Source organism: Pyrgilauda ruficollis, unplaced genomic scaffold (assembly GCF_017590135.1).
Source record: "Pyrgilauda ruficollis isolate IOZ18807 unplaced genomic scaffold, ASM1759013v1 scaffold106, whole genome shotgun sequence".
Lineage (NCBI taxonomy): Eukaryota > Metazoa > Chordata > Aves > Passeriformes > Passeridae > Pyrgilauda > Pyrgilauda ruficollis.
In genome coordinates, this window is record NW_024508766.1 from 1,186,724 (window position 1) to 1,209,509 (window position 22,786).

General features: G+C 39.1%; 1 protein-coding gene across 5 annotated transcripts in view; it reads right to left on the minus strand.

The window, feature by feature from the left end:
* Positions 1-22,786, minus strand: part of PIGG (phosphatidylinositol glycan anchor biosynthesis class G) — a 73,250-nt gene that overhangs the window by 21,038 nt on the left and 29,426 nt on the right. For 4 of the 5 annotated variants that reach the window (XM_041471098.1, XM_041471089.1, XM_041471116.1 and 1 more), the window contains 4 exons: positions 21,154-21,611; positions 13,258-13,449; positions 11,198-11,507; positions 829-992 (listed from right to left, as the gene is read on the minus strand). In XM_041471098.1, coding sequence (XP_041327032.1) covers positions 829-992; positions 11,198-11,507; positions 13,258-13,449; positions 21,154-21,611 — 1,124 coding nt within the window. Of the gene's footprint in view, positions 1-828; positions 993-11,197; positions 11,508-13,257; positions 13,450-16,368; positions 16,871-21,153; positions 21,612-22,786 lie in introns of those variants that run through there. The other variant, XM_041471106.1, reaches the window with a different exon arrangement.

The window sequence follows — 22,786 nt, forward strand, 5'->3', positions numbered from 1 at the left end:
AGGGAGTCAGAGGTTTACAGATGTTGACAAGTAAGGCAAAAAGTTGTGATAAACTAAATACTGTCTAAAATCCCACCTACTGAGCCTACTGCAATATTTTTACAATCACTAAAAAAAAAAGTAGATAACAGAGAAAAGACTCCGAGATTGTAAGAATTTTGTCACTGTCAAATGTCAAATCTGTTAAAATTAATGAAATTTTGGCATTTGTACATTGATATGATACAATAACTCCCCTATTTAAACATATTGTATCACTCAGTTTAAATAACCTGAATGATGAGTAAAAGCAATTTCAGAGAGTCCAATCTGATTTTATATGCACACTCCTAAATTACATTAGCATTTTACAATTGTCTTCTTAAAATTCCAATTCCAATGCAATAATTCATTTTACTTTAACTCATCCACTACACAATATACCCAAAGAAGTACAAGTTAAGTTTGAATCCTATTCTTATACTTTAAAAAGCCCTTCTCAGGCCTCAAAAGATTTCAAGAAAAATGTTTTTAGGCAGAACATGCTATCATAAAAAGAAAAAAAAAATTTAAGTAATTTAGAACAGCAAACTGAGAACTCATTAAGAAACAAAATTAGTAAAACATACATGTATTCCCAAAGCAAAGCTTCTGCAGACAAAATGGAACTGGAAGAGTTAGGTGAACTTAAACTGAAAAAAGTAACATGCATTTTTTTAATACAAAACTAACTTTCAGGAAAAAACATAATGTGAACATATATATTTCTTTGAAAATATATATGCTTCATGGATGGTGTTTATAACTGCAGTGCATAGAGGAGCATTACTTCAGTTCAAAAATTATTACCTGCTAACTTCAGAACTCAAGTAGCACAGCAGATGGATGGCCCAAAGGAAAGGTCCCGCATATGTTGCAAATGCTGTGAGGAAGATAGCTGGTATCTCCACATAGCTGTCTAGTCCCACAAAACCTGCTGAAATGTCCACAGTAGCAATGCCATTTGAATTTCCCTGAAATAGGGATAAAATAGTAAATATCCAAATACCTACAAAAATATATTTTAAATACATTAGAATAATATTAATTATTGCACCCATTAAGGACTTACTCTTTAAATTGCTTTACAGTACAGCCATATTCTCTACATCTGAATTTCAATAACACAGCTTGCCAAACAAGTGTTTTTAATTAAAATTTACAGATTAACAAAGGCATAAACAGCACGCAACTTTGCGAGTCTTATTTCTTCTGCAAATTAACATGTCTATTGTTTAATAAGTTACATTAAAAAAAAAAAAAAGAATTTAAAATAAACAGCTCCACTTGCTGATTTCAGATACATTAATGAAAAAGATGCATCTTTTTTGTCACCCAAGGTTAGAACACAAGATTTTAGGTCTGCTGCCTAAAATTACACCAAGAATAAATATTTCTTGCCCTTAGAGACAGCAGGACTCTAATTTAGAGCTGTAATGGAACATTACATCGCCCACCTGCCTGCCTCACGGCACAAGTTCCTGCATGTAAACAGATTAAGACAGGCAAATTTAGAGAGGTTTCTCCTTCTCAAGTCCCTGCACCACATAAGATTGCATTGAAATAGACCAGAAGTCAGTCTAGATAGCCTGAATCATCAATAAAAGGCATTTAAACCTACCAAGAGAAACACAGAAGGAACATACAGCAATTAAAGTATCAAGAGCTGTCAAAGTCTGGTATGTTTTACCTAGTTTTCTTTCCCAGTGGCCAGAATCACTAAATAACAAGAAACAATGTAAAACTGAAGGAAGTGTTTTCCATTGAAAATCTAAATACCTAAAGTAACAAAGACACCCTATGATTAAGGCAGAATATTTCTTAAATTAACAGGTCACAGATAGGTTTCCTCAGACTAGTGAGAAAGCTCTCAGATATTTTTGCTGTACCTTGAGAAACTGATCAGTTTCTACAGCACTGATCTTCTAACAGCCATCAAACCCTCTTTTTCCACCTACAGAATCCGAGAACAATACTAATGTAAGGACTGTCACCACCAATATCCTTAGACTCAATCCCAGCAGAGCATATGAGGAGTGGTAGCTCCCCATTTCCCTCAAACCTGACCTCGGGTCACCTTAGTGACTGCAGTCCTCTTGAACTGCAAGTTAACCCAGCAAGGAAGTGCTATTATCAAATATACACTTCTGTCACAAAGCCCAGAGCACACAGCGAAGCATAAAAGATAGGCAGCTCTTTTAGGTACATAACTAACGAGGCATCAGCAAAAAAACCCTATTCCTGAGATAGCTCTAAAACCTAAGAGAAAAAAGGCATCTGTGTTGATGGAACTATTCAGAACTCATTATGAGTAGTCACCATCCCAATCAATCTCACCATGAAGATATCCCCAGAATATACGAGAAGCCTGAAGCTGAAAGAGGGCTGTATGGTATGGAGTTTACCAAGATATCATACAGTAGAAAAATCTTCACTTAGGACTGTTAGTCTTCCTCATTTTGACTTTCATCATGCACCACTGTAGTAAATCACTGCACCAGCATAAACAATTATTGTTACGCATTTAGTGCAATGTCCAGCTATGCCAGGAGCAAAGCACAGGACAACTAAGGACAAGCAGCTAAAAAAAAAAAAAAACAAAAAAACCCCCACGTCTGTGCCCTAGAACCTGTAATATGAGACTGGAAAAGAAAGCTGTAAAATAAGACTACTTCTCAGGTTTAACCAGTACAGACTGAGGTCATGGCAAGAGCAGAAGGGTAAGTGTAGCACTTTGAGCGCTGAGCAGGGCACTGCTTCTCAATAAGCGAGAGTTTGACAGGGACAGGTATGGAGGGAACCTGCTCTCTTTTCCTCCAGTTCCTGTCCACAGCAGTAGGTCTTTTGCCCACCACATCTACTTATTTTTCATTGTCCTTCTCCTCTGCATGATGCATACAGAGTAGAAAAGCTGAGACATCAGGTGATCCTTCCTTCTCGTGTCATGAGGAGCTAAAAGGTCTCTTTACACTGTTTAATCCATGCACATGGTTGATCTTTAGCATCTTGGGGCAACTCCCCATGCCACTATATGTGAGAAGAAGCAAGAATAAATGCTGCACTGCAGTGCATGTCACTGGTCCTGCAGAACTGGTGCAGGCAAAAAGATGTACTTCCCTATGGAAGGTAGTCAAGGCAAGTAAGAAACCAGGAGGAAGGAACTGGTTCTCCTCCTCAGCTCCCTGAGTCCCTTCACCACAGGGCTCACTCCATCTGTCTTTGACTTTGTTTAAAGTGACACAGCTGTAGAACAAGGACACACACAACTCCAATCACCCTGTAAAGTGTCCAAACATCTTACTCCTACCGTGAATCTGCCGAGCCCCATGGATACTACTGTCACTGTTCTACTGGAAAAGCCCTGGTGAGTAGTAAGAAGCAGTTTTTCTTCAAGTTAAATATCTCTCTCCAAGACCAATTCATGTAATTACACTAAATTTTCATAGCTGTAAATTCTAATGCTCCACACAATAAAAAACTGACAATTCAGAATACCTCCTTTTATTTTAACATATCACTCCAGTATTTCAGAAAAGGTTGGTCAGAAAGGTTCTGCTGTCTCTAGAGAGACCTTGGAGGTTTCAAGACCCTAAGCCATCTCGTTTGACCTCACAGCTGACACTGTTCTGAAAATGGGACTGAACTGTGAGCTTGTTGAAGTCCTTTCCAATGTAAGTTATCCTCATTATACAATGCTTTGAAATCATAACAAGAAAAAGTTAAAATCACTTTAAATAGTCACTCAGTCCATCTCTTTACTTAAAGGAAAGTTGAATTAGATATATATAATTCTAAATATACAAACCTATTCTGGTTTCCTCCAGTGACAAAAACCACCAGAAACTGAAACTGTATTTTTTTCTCCCATTCTGCAGATATACTGCTCTAAGCAGATATACTGCTCTAAGCATGGCAACAAAACTCCACAAGACTAATAAATAAATACATGGAATTTTTGTTCATTTATGAGCATTCACACAAGGAAATTAAAATATTTTAGCAATATTTACAGCAAAATAAGTTTTTTTATGAGCTAGTTTATTCAAGAGAAAAAAAAAAACAAGTAATTTATTTCTACTCTTACTGCATTTTAAGGACAAATAGTAATGATAAAGATACAACAAACTTTTGGGAAATGGCTGCTGAGTTATGAGACGTGGACAACTCAGGGCTTAGGAAAAACCAATCAATTATTCAAGCTCATTGTAAAATTCATCAAGAGACTCTCAAGCTTGCAATAATATCCTGACAAATAAGTAGTATTCTGACTAAATGTATTAATTTCATTTATTTTTGACATTACTGGAGTATTTTAAACTTTGCTTCACTTCATCTTTTCACACAAAGTGATAAATCAAGCAAAGGCCTTTAATTACTAAAACAAGACTAGAAAACAAATTGGGTTTACCCAGCTCCACATTAATAACACAGCACTTTATCCAGACAATCTCTAAAAACCTCCAAGCATGAAGACTGCACAACCTGTGTGAACAACCTTTTCCTCTGCTTATTATTCACTATTTGCACTTACTATTCTCGCTAAAATGCTGGAAAAATGACATCACACATAGCCTTCCCGTTTAATTTACAACTGTTTAACAAATTTGCCTTTTAGATCTAAACTGCCAGAAAGCAGAAAAGGACTTCCTTTGGTTCTGCAAAGGAAGGTAAGCTGGGAAACGAGTGTGAAAACAAGGCAGGTGAGAGCAGTAAGACAGGACTCTTCAGTGCCATGTCCAGGTCAGGGCTGGATCCAGAGATAATGATCAGGGCTGGATGCAGCCCAGGGACTGCAAGTCTGTAATGACAAGGCAAGTCCAAGATTAGGCCAGAAAGCCCAACCATCAGGTTAGGTCCAGGGCAGGATCAAGAAAGTTTAAGACAGGCACACACATACCTGCTTACACAGCTGGCATACAACACAGGCAGTAAAGCATCAGATTAAAGCAGAACCAGAATGGAAAGAAGAGCCAGGCCTTCCCTTCTGCTTTTCTCCCATCAGCTCCTCTCTCCATCAAGGACATGTCCCTGAAATCTGCTAACTAAACTCTGAGACAGGAGATGCACTCACAGACAAAATGCAGAATGCAAAACCAAGTGTAAGATCAAGGTGTTTTCAATCCTGCTCCCATATTTTTGCCTGAGAGCCCCTTAATTTCAAATTTTTAACAATTCAGAGAGGGGGGGTTTACATTTTTCCACCTCAGGGGAGGCTCCTGCCTTCCTTAGCAGACACCTGTCTTTTGAAACCAAGACATAACCCATCCTTCTTTTTTTTTCTACTTACACACAAAATCAAAAAGTTTGCTTCCACACCCAAACACTTCATTTTTATCCCCATGTTCATCAGCTATAGCAAATGATTAATAAAAAGTAGTAGCTGTTCCTGTCAGCTTTGCTTATTGTGTACACTTGGGATTTTTGCAGATCTACTTCCATGAAGTCCTGAAGGACTCTACAATACTTTTTTGAAAGAACAGTGCCTCATTCATTAAATATGCTACCCTGAACAAGGCTATTTTTACTATCATATTCAAAAGACCATCATTCACAATCCACACTCAGCAAGACAGTTACTCCTTTAGTCATTATGTACCATATTGTCTACCAAGACTTAATAAAGACTCAGCAACACGGGCAATTCTCATTTACTTCATAATCACACCAGGATATGTGCAAAAAGTAGTTCTCCAAACCTCTCTCCTATTTCCAGATGGAAGCATTCCATATTTCATTTATTTTTCTCTTCTCCTGCCTCATTTAGCCAGCACAGTTTAAATTTAGCATCCAATGTGATCTACATCACCAGTGAATTTCAGTGGTATTCAGTTCTTGTATTTCAACAATAAGCCTGCCATTTTTTTGTATGCTACATTAGATCTTTATGTCTCTCTGGAAATTAAAACCTTAGCATCAGTCTGAACTCAGTAAGTTTAATACTGAAGCTCTAGTGACCACAAAACTTGGAGAAACAAAGTAAAGAAAAAAAAAAATCTACGCCAACAGTACATATCATACCTAATAATACAGTTGTGCTTCCTTCACATCCCTCCCCTAGAATTCTAGCACAGGTATTGCTTGCTCCTGAGGCAGTAAACAAATGACCATCTGTTACCTAGAGCAAGCTAAACAGAGGTCAATACTGAAGGGGAGAATTTGATGGACTGCTCCAGCAGAAACAGCCCAGCTATACTTCCTTAATGTTTATTCAGTGTCTCAGAGCAAACCACACATGCTCTGTCTAAAAGACAACCCTGTCCTAAGTCAGTCAAAATGTATGAACTCAGCACTGATGGTCATGAACAGGACAGGTAGTTGCCAAACCTGGGACACCTGAACTGTACTCAGTAAGAACATTGTCACTTCATGGGAAGGCACAGAATAAGGTGGGGATCTGAAAGTTGTCATCAAGCAAAGACCTTCCTGGTTTTCCCACAAGGTAAAGGAAAAAGATCAAATGGCTTATTCAAACAAGTAGAATCTGTTACTAAATACTAAACCAGTATGGGTGCATCCAGACCTCCACCCTCCATCACTCACTTAAGGAAGAGCTGGAAAATCTACAAACCATGCTGAATCATCTCTAGCTTCACCTGAGTCATTTGCCTATGGTACTCTCGAGATACATGAAGAAAGCTTGAGTGCCTGCATTTGTCAAAGGAGGTGTGAGTAAACAGGTAGAGGTTACCTCCATATGTTTGGGAGACTGGTGTCCCAGTGCAGGGTAGATTTTTTTTCCAAATCAGGTACACAAAATAGCATAAATATTGGTAAAAGCTCACCTGTTGTATATCTGGTATGGATCCTGCATCTATAGTCCAGTGACTATAGATGGCAGTCAATTATCAACATAGAGTTGCCAGTTAATTATGTGTCATTAATAAACTAAAGAAAATTTCAATCCTGATTTTAAGATGCACAAATTGAGCACTTTTCCCTCTGCAACAAGTCATTCATACTCTAGATAGAACTCAAAGGAACAGGAAGAAGATATTTAAATATATTTTTTTAAAAACACCAATAACGAAGAATTCAGTTTTGTATGTTGCCAGCTTTTTGATTTTCCCAGATAATTCAGATCAGAATGCCACACTGAGGAAAACAACATAAAAGAGGCATGAAATTACACATCATTTCTGGAGGAAGTTCCTTTCATCCTTGGAAATATGGACCCAGACTGGAAAAACTATTCTCAGAATAAACTGAAAGAAATTTACAAATTGAAGAGAGAGCATTAAGTAGATTTTGAAGCACCTTTGTAACCTCTGTAATTTATGAACTACCAGCTCAACCATTCTACTTTTCTATGCTAACATTCTGCATATCAGATAATTGCTTTTCAATTCTGAAATGAAATTAAAAAAAAAAAAGTTCCTTTTACCCTTGCATGAATTGTTTCTTTCCATACCTTCAGAACAGTTTTTTCATCAGAGAAAAAAAGAACAAGCCAACATTTAAAGATTGTTTAAGATAAACTCTTAATCTCCACCCCAAAAAGGCATCTAATATGAATGTACTTACAACATTTCTAAAAGAGAACCAAAAACTTTTCCTCTAAGGGGGTGGGGGGGTTGGGAAAGAAAATTCCATCTGACTTGACCCTTAAAAGCTCTTTTTTCACTAGAATAATTAATTTCTCTATTTCTGAAACGTTTCTAAGATGTTCTGAAAACAGAAAAACAGAAAGAGAAATAGAGACAATAGAGGAAATCCTTCCTGTTCTATTATAATTCATTTGTAATTTTAATCAGTCTTGGGAATTGTGAATAAGCACACACCTTAGTTTTTTGTGGACAGACACACAAAAAAATTTTAGAAGACTGTTAGCATGTTCTTCTGAAATCGATACTTTTTAAATGGTACTGTGCTAAAACAACTTAAGAATTCCCCAAAACTTTTGCTAAGCCATTGCTAATTCAAAATAATCTTTTCAAAGCTAGAGCTTTGGAATGTGTGATGGGACACAAAAAGGCAGCTTCTTATCTGGGCCTGTTCTATTTCATACAAAGCAGCATGAGAAACAACATGGGGGAAAAAGCTTTGCTGTGCTTCTAGCAAAAGATTTGGTAAGTAACTATCACCCAGATCAGATAATTTTCCAGATCTTACAGTGACGGGAGATGCACAAAGACCCATCCAGAAATCTGGCTCATAACAGAGCAGTGGAGAATTTCTCATTTATGAGGTTTGGATGCTGTGACTCAGCAACATGTCTGTGTGGAAGAAATTCCCTTGTCAGACCTAATTTTTCAAATATCCTGAAGTTTGCTGAAATCTGTATCATACTGGAAGTTATTATTTCCAAAGGAAACACTTCTAGAAGAAATGTCAAAATTGCCAGCAGAGTGATAGGGCCTAGGCAGATGCTCTGAAACTTCAGGATGTGCAATAACACAATTTGCAGTCACGTAAAATGGAAATCACTTCCAGTCTTCTGAAAATGAAAAAATTCCTCAACTGCAAGTTGAAATTGCAAAACATTCATCATGAAAAAGAGCAGCCTTCCCCATAACACCATTTTAAGACCACTAGAAAGCTGAAACAGATGTTACTAGATCCTGTTATCTTCTATAGGTCTTGCATAAATATGTTTTTATTGGTGTAGGAAAAACCCTTTGACACAGCACAGTAAAATGGAAAGATGTATCAAGCTCTTGAAATATGTAAACATATTTCTGGAATATGTTTACAACTGCTTCAAAGTTGATGTAAATTCTTCCAGAAAAGTTAGTCCAAAATTTTTGGCATCATTCAGATCAGAAAAGACACTGCATTTAATCTGCCATATTATACTTCCAAAACAAAACTATTACTTTAAGAAGCTTTTGTTTTCTTTTCCATCATGCTATACTGGTTGAAGATACATGGGCTACATTTATCTAAGGCACATTCACCTCACAAGCACTTTTAAGCATCTCCCCAGGCAAACGGATGCAGTCCAGGCTAGGAAGCTGGACACTCATATGGACTGGAAACCGCTCAAATGATGAGTTCACAGGGCTGCCATCAGCAGCTTGAAGTCCGTCTGGAGGCCAATCACTAGTGATCAGCCACAAGGATTGACACTGGGGCTGATACTGTTTAACATCTTTACCAATGACCTGGCCAGTGGGCAGAGAGTTCTCTCAGGAAGTCTGCACACAATACACAACTGGGAGAGTGGCAGATACCGCACGTGGGTCAGCTGCCATCAGAGGTGCCATCAGAGGCACCTCAACAGGCTGAAGGAATGAATGACAAGAAATTCAGCAAAGGGAAATGTCAAATCTAGCACCTGGGGAGGAATAAAAGCATGCCTTTGGTGACACTGGGAACTAACCATATGGAAAGCAGTTTGGAAGAGATCAGCCAGCCATTGTCCTTTTTGTGTAAAGACCAACAGCATCCCGGACTCCATTAAGGGCCTCCCCAGCTATATAAGGGAGATCTCCATTCTGTCTAATAAGCAGTGGTGAGACCCACATTCAGTGCAGTTCTAGGCTTGCCACCATGGAAAAGCCATGGGTGTGCCAGAAAAAGTCCACTGAAGCATCACAGATGACGACGGCAGGAACAAAGCACATGTCATACAAGCAACTCTTGTCTTTTTACTCTCAAGAGGAGAAAGCTCAGCAGGGATCATAACAATGTGCATAAATACCTGATGAGAGGAAGTACAGAAAATGTAGCCAGACTGTGACTTTCTCAGTCACCCAACAGTGACTAGCAAAGGGATGAAAAGCAATATGCAGAAACAGAAATACAAGAAGTTCTAATTAAAATCCTTTTTAATCTAATAAAAAGCCTTTTTTTACTAGCTAGAGTGGTCAAGCCCTGGATCAACTACCCAGGGAGCTTGCACAGTCCTCACCCTTCTGGGTATTTGAAATAGAGAATGGACACCGTTCAGACCAACCTGGTCTGTTTGACCTGCTGATTCATGTCAGGGTTAGGTTGGACTAAATGATCTCCAGAGACATCTTCCAGCTTCAACTCTCCTGTAATTTCATGGTCCTGTGAAATTCTCAGCCAAGTGTATCAAGAATTCAACATCACTGAAAACATTTATGAACCATTAGCTGCTTTATGAAAAAACCTGAACCATTCTCTTTCAGTCTCATTTCCACTAGGATTTTTGTGCCAGCCTCCCCACCATTAAGTTTTTGGTAGCTGTTTTTGTTTGGTACCTCAGTACAGAGACGGCTCTGTCTTCAGCATTTTGCCAGCTGCACTAAGGGGTGCTCTCAGAAGGGTGTAATCAAAGCTGACTGCCTGAATAGTAACATTCAAAACATGCAAAAGCCACTCAAGCAACACATGCTATCCCCTCTGAACAGGAAAAGTAGGTACAAAAAGATGAATCATGATGATCTTACCTGCATCAGCAGTTCCCTATCTGGACACATACCACTCTCAATCAAGCCAGCCCTCTGCAGTTACAGTACCCTAAGCTTGACCAGAGTTTCAACATCCCCAGCCATGGCTCAGAGGTAGTCAGTGGAGGTCCCACATTGAAATTCTGCAAACCCCACCTCTTAAACCTGATTCCCAGGTTAATAAATGCTCTCTTTAGACAGCCTGCTATGCTAAGGTTCCATCAACAATAGAAGCAGAAAGAGCCTCTCCAGCTTCAGGGCAAAGCAAAGTTTTTGTGGAATTGCAACCTTATTTGCAATGCAGAAACTAGATTATTGAAGTAAGAAATCCTCCTCAGGAAAGAAGGTATCATTTGATATAATAACAAAGAAAATTAGTTCTGGTTCTCATAAGAGATATTACATGCCACAGCACCTTCTCTCATTCTTAAACAGTATATAGACCTGTTGTAATTCTCAATAACCAGTGACAAAAGCCACCTGTCTTTTACTGGTTTTAATCAACTCAGATAACATTTTTAAAGTAATTATCACCTGAAAAATACTTATGAGGCCCATTAACAGACCAAAATCATCCTGGTATAGGTCTCTGATCATTGTAACACTTTTGGAAATCTACAATGAGGACAGGACACCAAGGTATGCATCTTTCCCTGGTGCTGAAAATTAAACAATATTAAAGCATTTAGAAACTAAATCCTTCTGAGAACTCAGTAAACTCTTCCACTGTAATATTTAGTTAGCATTTTATTTACAATGGACAATATTTCTTTGAAAAACTATTCCATCTCCCACCTCTGCAGCAGAGAGAGTATTCAGCTTACCTGAAAATAGAAGAAAGCTTGGCCAAACCAGTAGTGCATGATAGTAATCTGTGCTGCATCAAATTTCAAAGGTCTCCAAATATATTTTGTCATCATTGTCTGAATCAGCAGACAAAACACCAAGACTGGTAAATTGTGAGGTCTAAATAGAAGAGCTGCTAGTAGAACCAATCCACTATATACTTCCCATAATCCTGTGCTCTTCATGCTGGAGTCTGCAGAAATAACCTGTGACTTTAGTAAATCTTTAGTGCCAGTGAAGACTATGCCAAGAACAAAGACATAAACAAAACGAGCTTCAGTAATCCCCCTAAAGAGAAAATAAAATTGAAAAAAAGTTAATAAGTAAATATACCAGGAAGATTAGTTACTTACTAATACCTACTTCAGAGCCTTTCAAGAGAGGTCAAGACCAACCAGTTCTGACAAACAGGTTAAATCCAATGTTAGTATTTTTGAATACTAAGCAATTCCATTACAAAAAAAGTATGTTTTGAGTTGTAAGTATAATTAGCACTTACACTATCTTCAAACCACTTATAAATTCATTTGCCTCTTAATTTCCAGTGAAAGCCAGCTTCTGAAGGAAACACAACATGTTGTCCAAAAAAGCTGACAAGAAGAATCAGTAGGCTTAAAAACTGTGACCTGCAATCCTTCAATTCTAGAAGTGCAAGGTCTGAGAAACTAAGACTAAAAGGGACTACAGCAAGTCATCCGATCCAACCTTCCTGCTCAAGGCTGAAACAGGGCCCACTGCACAAACTAGAGCACATTGCACAGTATTGTGTCTAGACAGTTCTTGAAAATCTCCTGTGAGGGAGACTCCACGACATCTCCATGCGATGTGTTCCAGTGTCTGGTCACCCTCACAGTAAGGAACTTTTTCCTCGTATTCAAGTTGAACTTCCTGTGCATCAGTTTCTGCCCACTGTCTCTTGCTCTGTTGCTTGGCACCACCAAGAAGAGCCTGGATCCATTCTGACACCTTTCTTTCAGAGACATTGCTGAGGTTGTCTCTCAGTCATTCTCTTTGCAAGGCTATACAGATCCAGCTCCCTCAGCCTTTCCTCATTGAAGAGATGCTCCAGTCTCCTAACCACTTTCAGAGTCCACCTCTCAACTCACTCTAGGACCCCCATGTCTCTCTTGTCCTGAGGAGCCCAGAACTGGACACAGCTCTCCAGATGTGCCTGACCAGGGCCCAGCAGAGGGACAGGATCACCTCCCTCAACCTGCTGGCAATGCTCTTCCTAAGGCATCCCAGGATCCCATTGACCTTCTTGGCCCCCAGGACACACTGCTGGCTCATGGACAACTTGTTGTCCATCAGGATCTCCAGGTGCTTCTCTGCAGAGCTATTTTATGGCAGGTCACCCCCGTTCTGTGCCCAACTCTCCAGCCTGTTGAGGGCTGTGTAGATGTGCCGTTCAGCCAAGACCTAAGTGTCCACTCATCCAATCCACACTTCTTGAGCTTCTCTACAAGGGTATTGTGAGAGAGAGTGTTGAAATCCGTGCTGAAATCAGGGTAGACAACATCCACTGCTCTCCCCTTGTTCATCCCTTTATTTGTTTCATTACAGAAGGCAGTCAAGTTGGTCAAGCACAATTTACCTTTATTGAAAGCCCATGCTATAGAACACTCAAGTGCAAAAGTAAGGTATGGAAAAGCAGCTCTCTGAACTACTAAGCACTTTTGAAACTAAGAAGTAGCTAAATGAGCGTGGCTTGTGCTCTGCTAGGTGTGGCAAATCCATCTAAAAACAAGAGATGGTGCATTTGGAGATTTTTGTAGCAAAAATTATAGAGTATAACTACTAGACTTTCCTCATATTAATTCTTATCTGATTGGCTTCTCATCTGTCACAGTGAAAAGACACTTCATGTGGCTTAAAATTAAGCACACACCACAAAAATTCAGAGCTGGTTACCCAAAAACTACAATTCTATTTGTAAGAATGTAATTCCAACCTAGAACATCCTATCCACCTCATCCCCTGATAGCCAAAGTGTTCAACACCTTGCTGGAAACAGTTACTTATCTGCTGATGAACTTACTTTGAAATATCTTTGCCACCATGTTGCCATGGAAATGCGACATTTCCAATAGATGCCCGGTAACTGTAAACTCCCAGGAGCCCGAGTGCCATAGCAATTTTTGAAACCAGGGAGCATCTTCTTTGAACCAGAAAGAAGATCATAAGAAGGGAGACTGCAGCCAAGAAGGAGAGCTCAGATTTATGTTCAGAGCTGGGGGAAGAAAAAAAAAAAAACAACCAACAAACTTTGAAAACAGTAATTAGTGCTAAACACATTTGATAAAGCCTTATCTACTGCGGTAGTCTGTTATGTTACAGTTTGTTCTTTTGTAGTAGGTTTTAAATATTCCTTGTTAAAAGTTTGTAATGGTTCATTCCATGTACCCCATTTGGCTTCCCTGATGGTTCAGCCCTGAGTTGTTTACCCCAAGATTTTCCCGCGAAGTGTATGTCAATCCCCCTGTCTGTCAAACATAGCACAGCCTTTTTGTTCTGGAAAGTTCCCTGTCCTTCATCCTTTCCTCAAAGCAAGACCCGATTGCAAGGTTTGCTCCCTCCCCTTGTTGGCTCTATTGGATAGCCCTTACCCTGTACTCCTTCCTATTGGTAAAAGGTTGTGCACTCCCCTTATTCCCTCCCCTCCTTAAAAGCAGCTTCCTGCCCTCAGTTATTGTCACTTGTCCCTGACTTCTCTGGGGAAATAAACCTTTCTTGGAACTCAGACAAGTAATCCCTCTCTATTCCTTCGCCTTGGTGCCTCATACTGGGTTGCTGCGGTGTCACCCGTGCCACAGCCGCCTGCGGCAGGGCGCTGCGAGCGCCTGCACGCACCAACACCCGGGAAGGTCTCCGTGCAGATCCAGGGACGGCCTCTGCCGTGACTGCCCACGGTCTCGGGGAGTGAGCTGGCCAGAGAACATACTCCCTGTGACCGCAGCCTGCAGTTAGAAGCTACAGCACTGTATTAAACAAACTGTATTAATTAATGCAGCACCTAATTAATCGCTGCAGTGGTGTCTGTTATGAACTTTCCAAAAGGTACGGTAAAATATTTTAGTATTTTTAGAAAAGCAGTTTTATTAATGAGGTTTTCTATTCAAGCATGCATATTAAAAGTGTAATTATTGTGTTCCACCGTATGGTAGTTATTCTGCTAATTATATAAAAATTGAGTTGCATATTGCATAATGGAAAAGGGTCTACTGCTTTTAAACTAGAATTTTGTTATTTATACCTTTTGAAAAAGTGTGTTTTTCTTATACTACAGTATTTCATTTTCTAGCACTACACAAAAGATTTTTGCACTACAGGATTAGAACTGTCTTTTGAAATAACTACATATGTATTTGTTTCATTTTAGACACGTTACCTACCCTACCACCTATAGAACACATTATCTACCCAAAATGACCAAAAATATACTTACATAGTTTAAAACACACACACACACAAACTCATTAGCACAATATGATTCCCTTAAGCAACTATAGAACCTTGTATTCTGTCAATACATGCAAGAGACAGACAGAAAATTTGCATCACTGGCAGAGAAGATCACAGATACAGCTTGTTTGTTTGTTCCCCTGCATTTTAAATAGGCAACACTCGTTCCAGAAACAAGGGCATTCCACTGAGCATGCTGCCAGTGTTATATATTTAAATCTTCATTAGTAGGAGCCAGCCTGCAAAATGTAGTGGGGTAAGGCAAAGATCCCTACCCACCTCTTAACATGTAGTTTCAGAAAGCCTGCTGAAGTCCAAGAATTGCCAACCCATGCCTACTGAAAATATTCCCAGTATCCCAAATAACATAAAACCACTAATTTTGTTAAATTTGCCTTCAGTTAAGAACAACACGTAGATTTTGAGAGCTAAGGGCTCCATCTTCTGTCTTCCACAACTCAAAATCCCATGATAAAAGATTACTAACTTCAGGAAACTAATACTGCGCCTGGGCTGTTACCCGCATTAAACTCAATCACACTTATGATTCAGTTTTATCTCTGATTTAATAAAAATTATTGTACTTCAAAAACAGGTTTACTTTCCTATTCCCTAGCATACACTTTATCAGGAGCTTGACCAATAACTGTGCCAAGTGTTGTGCTTGAAAACTCATGAAGGAAAGGTTGCAGGGCAGATAAATTGTCCTGTTAGTTCTGCATGCAGGACCCAGTCAAGTAGCTCGTACATCTTAACACAATTCCCAAGGGATGCACTGTTCTCTGAAACCCAGTGGAGAAAAGTGAGAGGCATAAGATCTTGAATATTATGAGACAGAAAATGTAGTCATGATGTTTCTCCTCCCAGTTATTCTTCCTCTACACATGGAGAGAGAAGAAGCAGTGGACTCTTGCAGCAATCTGTGAAGATAATGCAAGCACCACCTTCTTTATGATCAAAATATAACAAACTAATTTAGTAGCCACTAAACCTTTCAAATGAGCACTTACAGAAAGCACTAAGCATTCTGGTCATATTCTCCTTGGGTAGTCATTGTATGAGAGCAAGACAAATCAGGGATAAGTAACAGCACACCCTCATCACCATCTTTGTCTCTTTATCTAAAAAACTCAATACACATTGAGTTAACTTTCTTGACTGCTAGCATAGGGATTAACATACATCTCATGTCCAGGTCTTCTGGTAACAGTCTTCTGTGATCTCTGTTTGGAATTTTTTTGAATCATATAAATCTGTTGGGAAAAGCCCTACCTGCGTGTTTCATAGCATTTGCTGAAGAAACAAAGAAAAGATTTACAGACAGCAAAGTCAGGTCAGCACAAGTCACCTGTAGTTTCAAGGTTTTCCAGCCAAGGTTCTTACAGCTAGGCAGCTAAAAGCACATGTAGTTAGCATATATTTTGAAAGGAGATGGTAGCTGTTTAACAGAGTCCAATCATTTATCAAAGTTCTAAATGGTTTTGATAGTCTGCTCAGAAATACAAGCACAAACAAGCTGCTCTGATCTCAGCTGCCATGTCCTGGGTTTTGCACAAACCACAAAACTGAAATTTTTGCAAAACTGCAAAGAACCAATAGCTCCCTGAGAGACAATGTGGTGAGAAGGGAAGGAAGAAAGAGCACTTTGGCTCTATTTTCCTACTGTAATTGCTTGTTAGGTCTAGACTCATCCTTCTGGTTAATAGAATGAAGATTGAAGACATTTTCTTCCACTGTTTTACCTCACCTCATTACTGCAAATACAAGTAGAGTGAAACAAGTTGTAAATGTTCATGATTAATAACTTCAGTAGACAACATATTTTTTAATTGTTTCTTTCATTTTACAGTTGAATACACAGAAGTCACAAGGTGTGCTAGCTTTGAGGAGAAGGGCATTTGGGAATGGTTAAGTACATTATCTAAATAAAATGTTATCATCTTCCCATGCTGATGCTTCTTGTCACTTCTCTTCAAGCTGACAATGCCATGTAGCAGCTCTGACACCTTTCAAGTATCAGCACTGACCAAGATTAACAGTCAAATAAAGCCAACTGAATACGAACCAATCAAAAAGAAAACTCAACTTTCAGTCAGATTTAGATTGCATGTTTTCTTCCATTTCATCTACTGTCTGATTTTCTTTTGCTTTTTGTCCCATCAAAGTATTTTTCAGGTTTCACAGTCTGTCTGCAAATAACAAAGAACATTTTCCTTATTTCAGCACTGCTGAATGCTTTCCTACTAGCCAAATTCAATACACTATAGATAGATTGATTTTCTGTGTTTTGATGCTTACATCAAACAGGAAAATCTGGACAACAGTCTCTCTGTTTTAAATGCTGAGCCCCTTAAGCACTGTCTAGTTAAGCAAAATCCCAGTCTGAGCATGACCACAGATGTCCAGAAAATGAATACAGAGGAATGAAAAGTTTTTTCATTAGTTTATCTTAAAGACAAAATAGAAGGCTGGCTAGAAAAAGCCTGAGTAGCCCAAACTTAAACTAACAACAGCACACATGATCTAAGTAAGGTTCCTAATTCTTACTAGTAAAAACCATGCTATTAAGACATAACTATGCCAGTTAAACAAATACTAAAAATAGAATAACAATCAACCTTATAGACTAGCAATGCCTTTTGGGAAGAAGAATAAGCGCTTTATGCAGCTCAGTTTATCACCAACTTTTAATTCATATTAAAAGGAAAAGACATCATCTCAATACTGATCAAATCACTAGGGAAACAGACACCTCTACAACCCTAATATCATGTGAAGGAGAAGGAACAAAGATAAAACCCATGACCAAAGAAAATGGAAGCATGCTGGCCAAATAGGAATTCCCAGACACTTTATAGACCACAGGATGTGTAAAGATTTAGCTGCATCATTGACTAACCTTTCCAAAGCTTTCTCAGTGAGCCATAACAGAGTCATACATTCAACTACATCCCATCTTTCAAGTCCAAAAATCGCCATACTTCAAATATTACTAATCTTTTAACTCTATATTGCAACTGAAGTTTATGTCACCAAGGATACATACACAATATTCTCCTGTTAGGCTGAAAATTGCTCCATTGTTTTAAGTAGGATGTAGCCCGACAGCAGCCTGAGCCTACATGTGCCAGGGCTGCCAGGGCTCTGTTCTTTCACTTGTTCCCTAAACACAGCAGAAGTAGTTGCACCAATGAAAGGGAGAAGGCAGAACTGTGACAGTGACAGTCCTAATCACATATCCTCTTAGCCTCCCATGGCACAACACTCTGGACTGTTGCATAAGCTTTTTAAGCCTCCCAAAGTACAAGACAGGGAATCATTGCTTCTTTCTCAATTAGATTTGAAAGGCAAGTGAGTTTTGTAAGGAATGCTTGACAACAGAAGAAAGAAAAAACTGTTTGTCTGCAGCACTTCAAAAGATGCAGACACTTCCATGTTCTCTTCTTACAGTAATTTCAACAACAGCAGTGCTGACTTGTATACACTTCCCTTCCTACATTCCTGTTACTAAGTCAGCCCAATTGTCTGGCAAGACTGATGGTAAATTAGAGTGAGAAGTGATCCAGCTGAAAGCCAAGAGTTTCCCATATCATCTTGAGTTATTTTTCCAGACACATCTATGCAGTGACATAGTAGTTCACCATACTGACACAGGAAGAAGTAAAATACAGGCCAGTGAGGTGAGGAGAAAGAGAGCAAGTTGTATGGCAAAATACAGCATTTTAGCCAAATGATCAGTCATAGCCTAAGATTACAGACATAGAATCTTTTCTCTTCTACTTGCTTCAAGATCTAAGCAAATATACTCAATGTGAGGCCATAATTTGACAGGGAACAGAGGAAGAAATTAATCTGTAAAATTCTGATGGTTTTGTTTTGATCTCTAGCTGCTGTACTTCAGCCTTACTGAAGGGGGAGGCAGACAGTATTAATAATGAACTTGTGATGGCTTTAGGAAGGAGAATACTTTATCAACGTGACAGGTTTTTGTGATGAGATAAGCTCAGTGGAAGAGCACAGAGAAGGCATTGTTGTTTATCTGTGCTTTAACAAGGTTTTTAACACTAGTTCCCATACCATTCCCATAGGCAATCTCATGCTAGAAAAGTGGACAGTCAGGCAGACTTAAAAGTACTGAAATGCTGCATTCACAGAGTTGCCATTAGTAGCACAAAGTCCACCTGGAGGGCAGTCACTAACTGTCAAGCCTAGGATTTGGACATTGGCCCCCACCGGAGCCCATACTCTTTAATGTCTTCACTAGTGAGCTGGGTGATGGGGCGTGCCCCTTCACCAAGTCTGCCCACAATACGCAGCTGTGAGGGGTGCTTGGTACAGTAAGTGGGTCTGCTGACACTCAAAGGCCCCTTGACAGCCTGGAGAAATTGCCCACCAGGGATCTTAATGAAGTTCAATGAGCGCAAGAGGAAAGTCCTGCACCTTGGAAGGAGTAGCTACATGTATCAGGACAGACTGGAGGCTGACCATCTTCTCGGAGGTGACTCCGAACACCGGGGTGGACCCTGACTCAACAATCAGCATGCAACATGCCCTTGTAGCAAAGGCAACCAACAGTATGTGGAGCTGCATACGTAGAACCGTACTAGAAGGCAGAGGAAGGTTATTTCTCACCCTGGGTTCAACCAGTTAGGGGTTACCCAGTACAGAGAAAGAAATGGACATACTCAATTTCACATGAATTCCAATTCACAGGGACAAAAACCAAACACAAAAATAGAAACCTCTCTCCCTTCTCCCCTCTCCTTCCTCAACAGCAACAACAACAACTAACAAACAAACAGAACAAAAACAAACAAAAAAACCCACAACAACAACCAAAAAAAAAAAAAAACCCAAACAAAAAAAAACCCAAAAAAAACAGAGTAAACTAAAACAGATGTAAAAATCACTGGGTTTACCGGAATGGGTTGCTTGGAAGTTCCTAACAGGCGACTAGTGTTAGAGCTGGGCATACAGGATTTCCCACTTTTGTTATAAATTAGAAAACACCTGCTCTATCTGCAGTCTACGCTCCATCTGTGTTATCCCCCTGAGACCCCCACAGGCCAAGGCTACAAAAGGTTTAGCTGCTTTCCAGGCATACTTAGCGCCAACAAATCAGAGGTGGGAGCACACAAAAGCAAGACAGGATCTTCAAAAGTTAAGTCCATACATGCACCCACAATTTTTAGAAGTCTGGTAACATTTCCAAGAGTAAATAAACATCTCTGGCAGACCACATGAGTTAAAGCATTAATCTGAAACAAACAAAATTTTTCAGCTGCAGGAGTATCAGGTCCTTGTTTCATGGCCTTGTGGCACCAGCACACTCCAAAGAAAAAGACTGACAGTCTGAAGACAAAAATCTGGCTCAGGACATTACTGGGCAAATAAATCTTTTGCAAATGCTCAGGATTAATTGTAAAAATCCTCATAGTCACTCGAAATCACACCTCATCCTACTCACACGTTGGCTTAGCTCATAATGAAGGAGTGAGTTATCTATCATATGGACTTGATGTGGGAAATAAAACATTTTTTTCCTCATTTCCTCACCTCAAGAGCAGAAACGCATGGTGAAAACTCTGGTATAGAACAACCGCTATAATGCAATAAATTCCCTTATAACTCAGGTCTTTCAGCACTTATGCCTGTCACTTCAATTAGCATTTTATCTGTGAGGCTGCCAATAAATAACAAGTCTCATATTAGTCCATTTGCTCATGTCATTTCTAATGAATGATGAATTACATTTGATCCATGTGTTGTAAAATACTGGCATGAAATCTATTTATCTTACACAGCAGAGCCTCTTCATCTGCTGTTTGCAAAACATTGACTAGACAGTCAAAAAATATTGCATCTCCATCCACTAACCATGAGTACATCAGACAGTTCAAGTATCACTGAATAATAACTTTAGTTCTTAAAAATACTGAAAGGCATTAGAAAAAGCAGAAGCCCTTCTCTGCTGTACTTCCAGTTATAAAAAATTCCCTTTCTTGTTTATCATATTACACTCAATAAATTCCTTCAGCTTTTCACCCACACATTACAAGCATGCGATAGACAAGGAAGAATTCTACGTGTGGCATCTTCTCCTGTGACTTCATAAAGTTTGGAATTATGCAGAACCTTCCTGCCTTAATTTCAAAATTTTACCAGACACTGTTGACTTACACATGGAAAATATTTACTTTTTGCTTCTGATAAACCTATCATGTATAATTGGCATTAATTAGGTAAGTCATGGTGCAGGGCAAAGATTATAAACTATTGATAGTACACGAAGAATTACTCCTGCATGAAATAGAAATGAAAAATTCCTTGCGTCACTTCATCATTTATCTGCTTTGTATGTTTGCAGCACTTTCTGATCAGAGACCATATAGAAAAATACATATTTCATCGAATTAAACACATATTAACTTTTAAATAAGGCAGAAAGTGTGACAGTAAATCAGATACCCACCTTGTCAACCAGTGTCCAAAGTCTGGCCGATGAGCCCACTGAACACCTGTCTGATTCAAGGATCGAAGCAGCCGACAGCAAATAAGGATGATCCATGGAGTTGCTAAGCTTATCCACTTATCTGATCCTTTTATGAATTCAGATGAAGAGGTGGCCTTGCCCAGTTTTGAATTACATGCTGCTGGAATGTCTATATTCTTGCATTCAGAGGATTCCCCGATACTATCAAAATTTTGTTTCACATTGGTGCTATGTTGAGGGTCAGGTTCTTTCAGAAGAAAATTATTTCTACAAAGTTCCTGACACAGCACCAAACAAAGTGTGTTGATAAGAAAATACCAGGTTTGATGTTCCTCTTCTATAAAACTGCTTGCCCCCAAACTCAAAACATGGCCAATAGTTCCAGCCAGAATTAGGACATCTATTTCTGACCAGTTATAACTGGACACAACAGGATTCTGGGGAAAAAAAAAAAAAAAAGCAGTGGTGAAAGAGTATGTAAAACTTTCACTTGTAAGTACTCATAGTGTGCTTAGAGCAATTTACAGCAACAAAAACAAAATAAATAGCAGGATAACTTATTTCTATCTTTAGAAATCTCAACATTTCAGTGAAGCATACTCAGCACTACAACATAGTAATAATTTTTAAAACTGCATTCTGTTTAAGGAATAAAACTTCTCTATGAATAATCATCACAACTGTACAGATTAAGATTGCCTATCACCCTGTAACAGAAGGTTCAAAAGAAGTTCATGCCCTGTTGCATATTTGTAGAAGTAAAAATAGAAATCCGGCAGAAATCTTGAGATATAGATAATAGGTAATTCTCTAGTAGTTGTAATCTGTGATATCTTCAACTCAATACAGTGACAGCCTTCACTATTCAAGTTAACAAAGGTACTGCCTGATGGCACCCTTTGACCTTGCTTAGCTTGAAATGCATCTTTATCATAAAATTTAGTTTAAACCTTTACCCATTTGTTATTTACTTTACAAACTGTGCTTATCTAAAACCACAATATTTTTTGTCTAATGCCTTCATTAGCTCAATTTCCTGTTTTCAGCAGCTAACTGGAATTGCCTTACCATTACTACCTTCAGTGAGAGGGCTGAAGAGAAAGCATTAGGGCATGAGGAAGTTAAGAGTACCCAGTTTATTGCTGTTATCAGGTAAAGAACCATTTCAGCACAAAGAGAAAGCCATAAAAAGACCACAGAGAGACACAACCATGGTAAGTATGCACTAAGGAAGATAATGATGACCAAAACTCTTCAGCCATTAATTGATAGGCCAGTAAGAAATCACAGGGATAGCTCTGAAGAGCATCGGTCTGGACTCTGTAACAGATAAGGGAGAAGTGACAGCACATAGGCGTTACAGATGTCTGATAGCACCTGTGGATCTGTACCAACGCATTAGAGAGAGCTTCAAGAAAGTGTCAAGGGTGGGGAAGAGGGGGTGGTGAGGAACATGCTGGAAACAGAGGCCAAGTAAGAGGGGAAAGAAGAAAGGATTCAGTTACATATAAGCAGGAGCCAGTGCACATCTCTGACTAAGCCCTGTGCCTGGTCACTGTGGTCTATCCTGTCTTACTAAGTCCTCCCCTGTCTTCTGTTCAACCCCACTCCC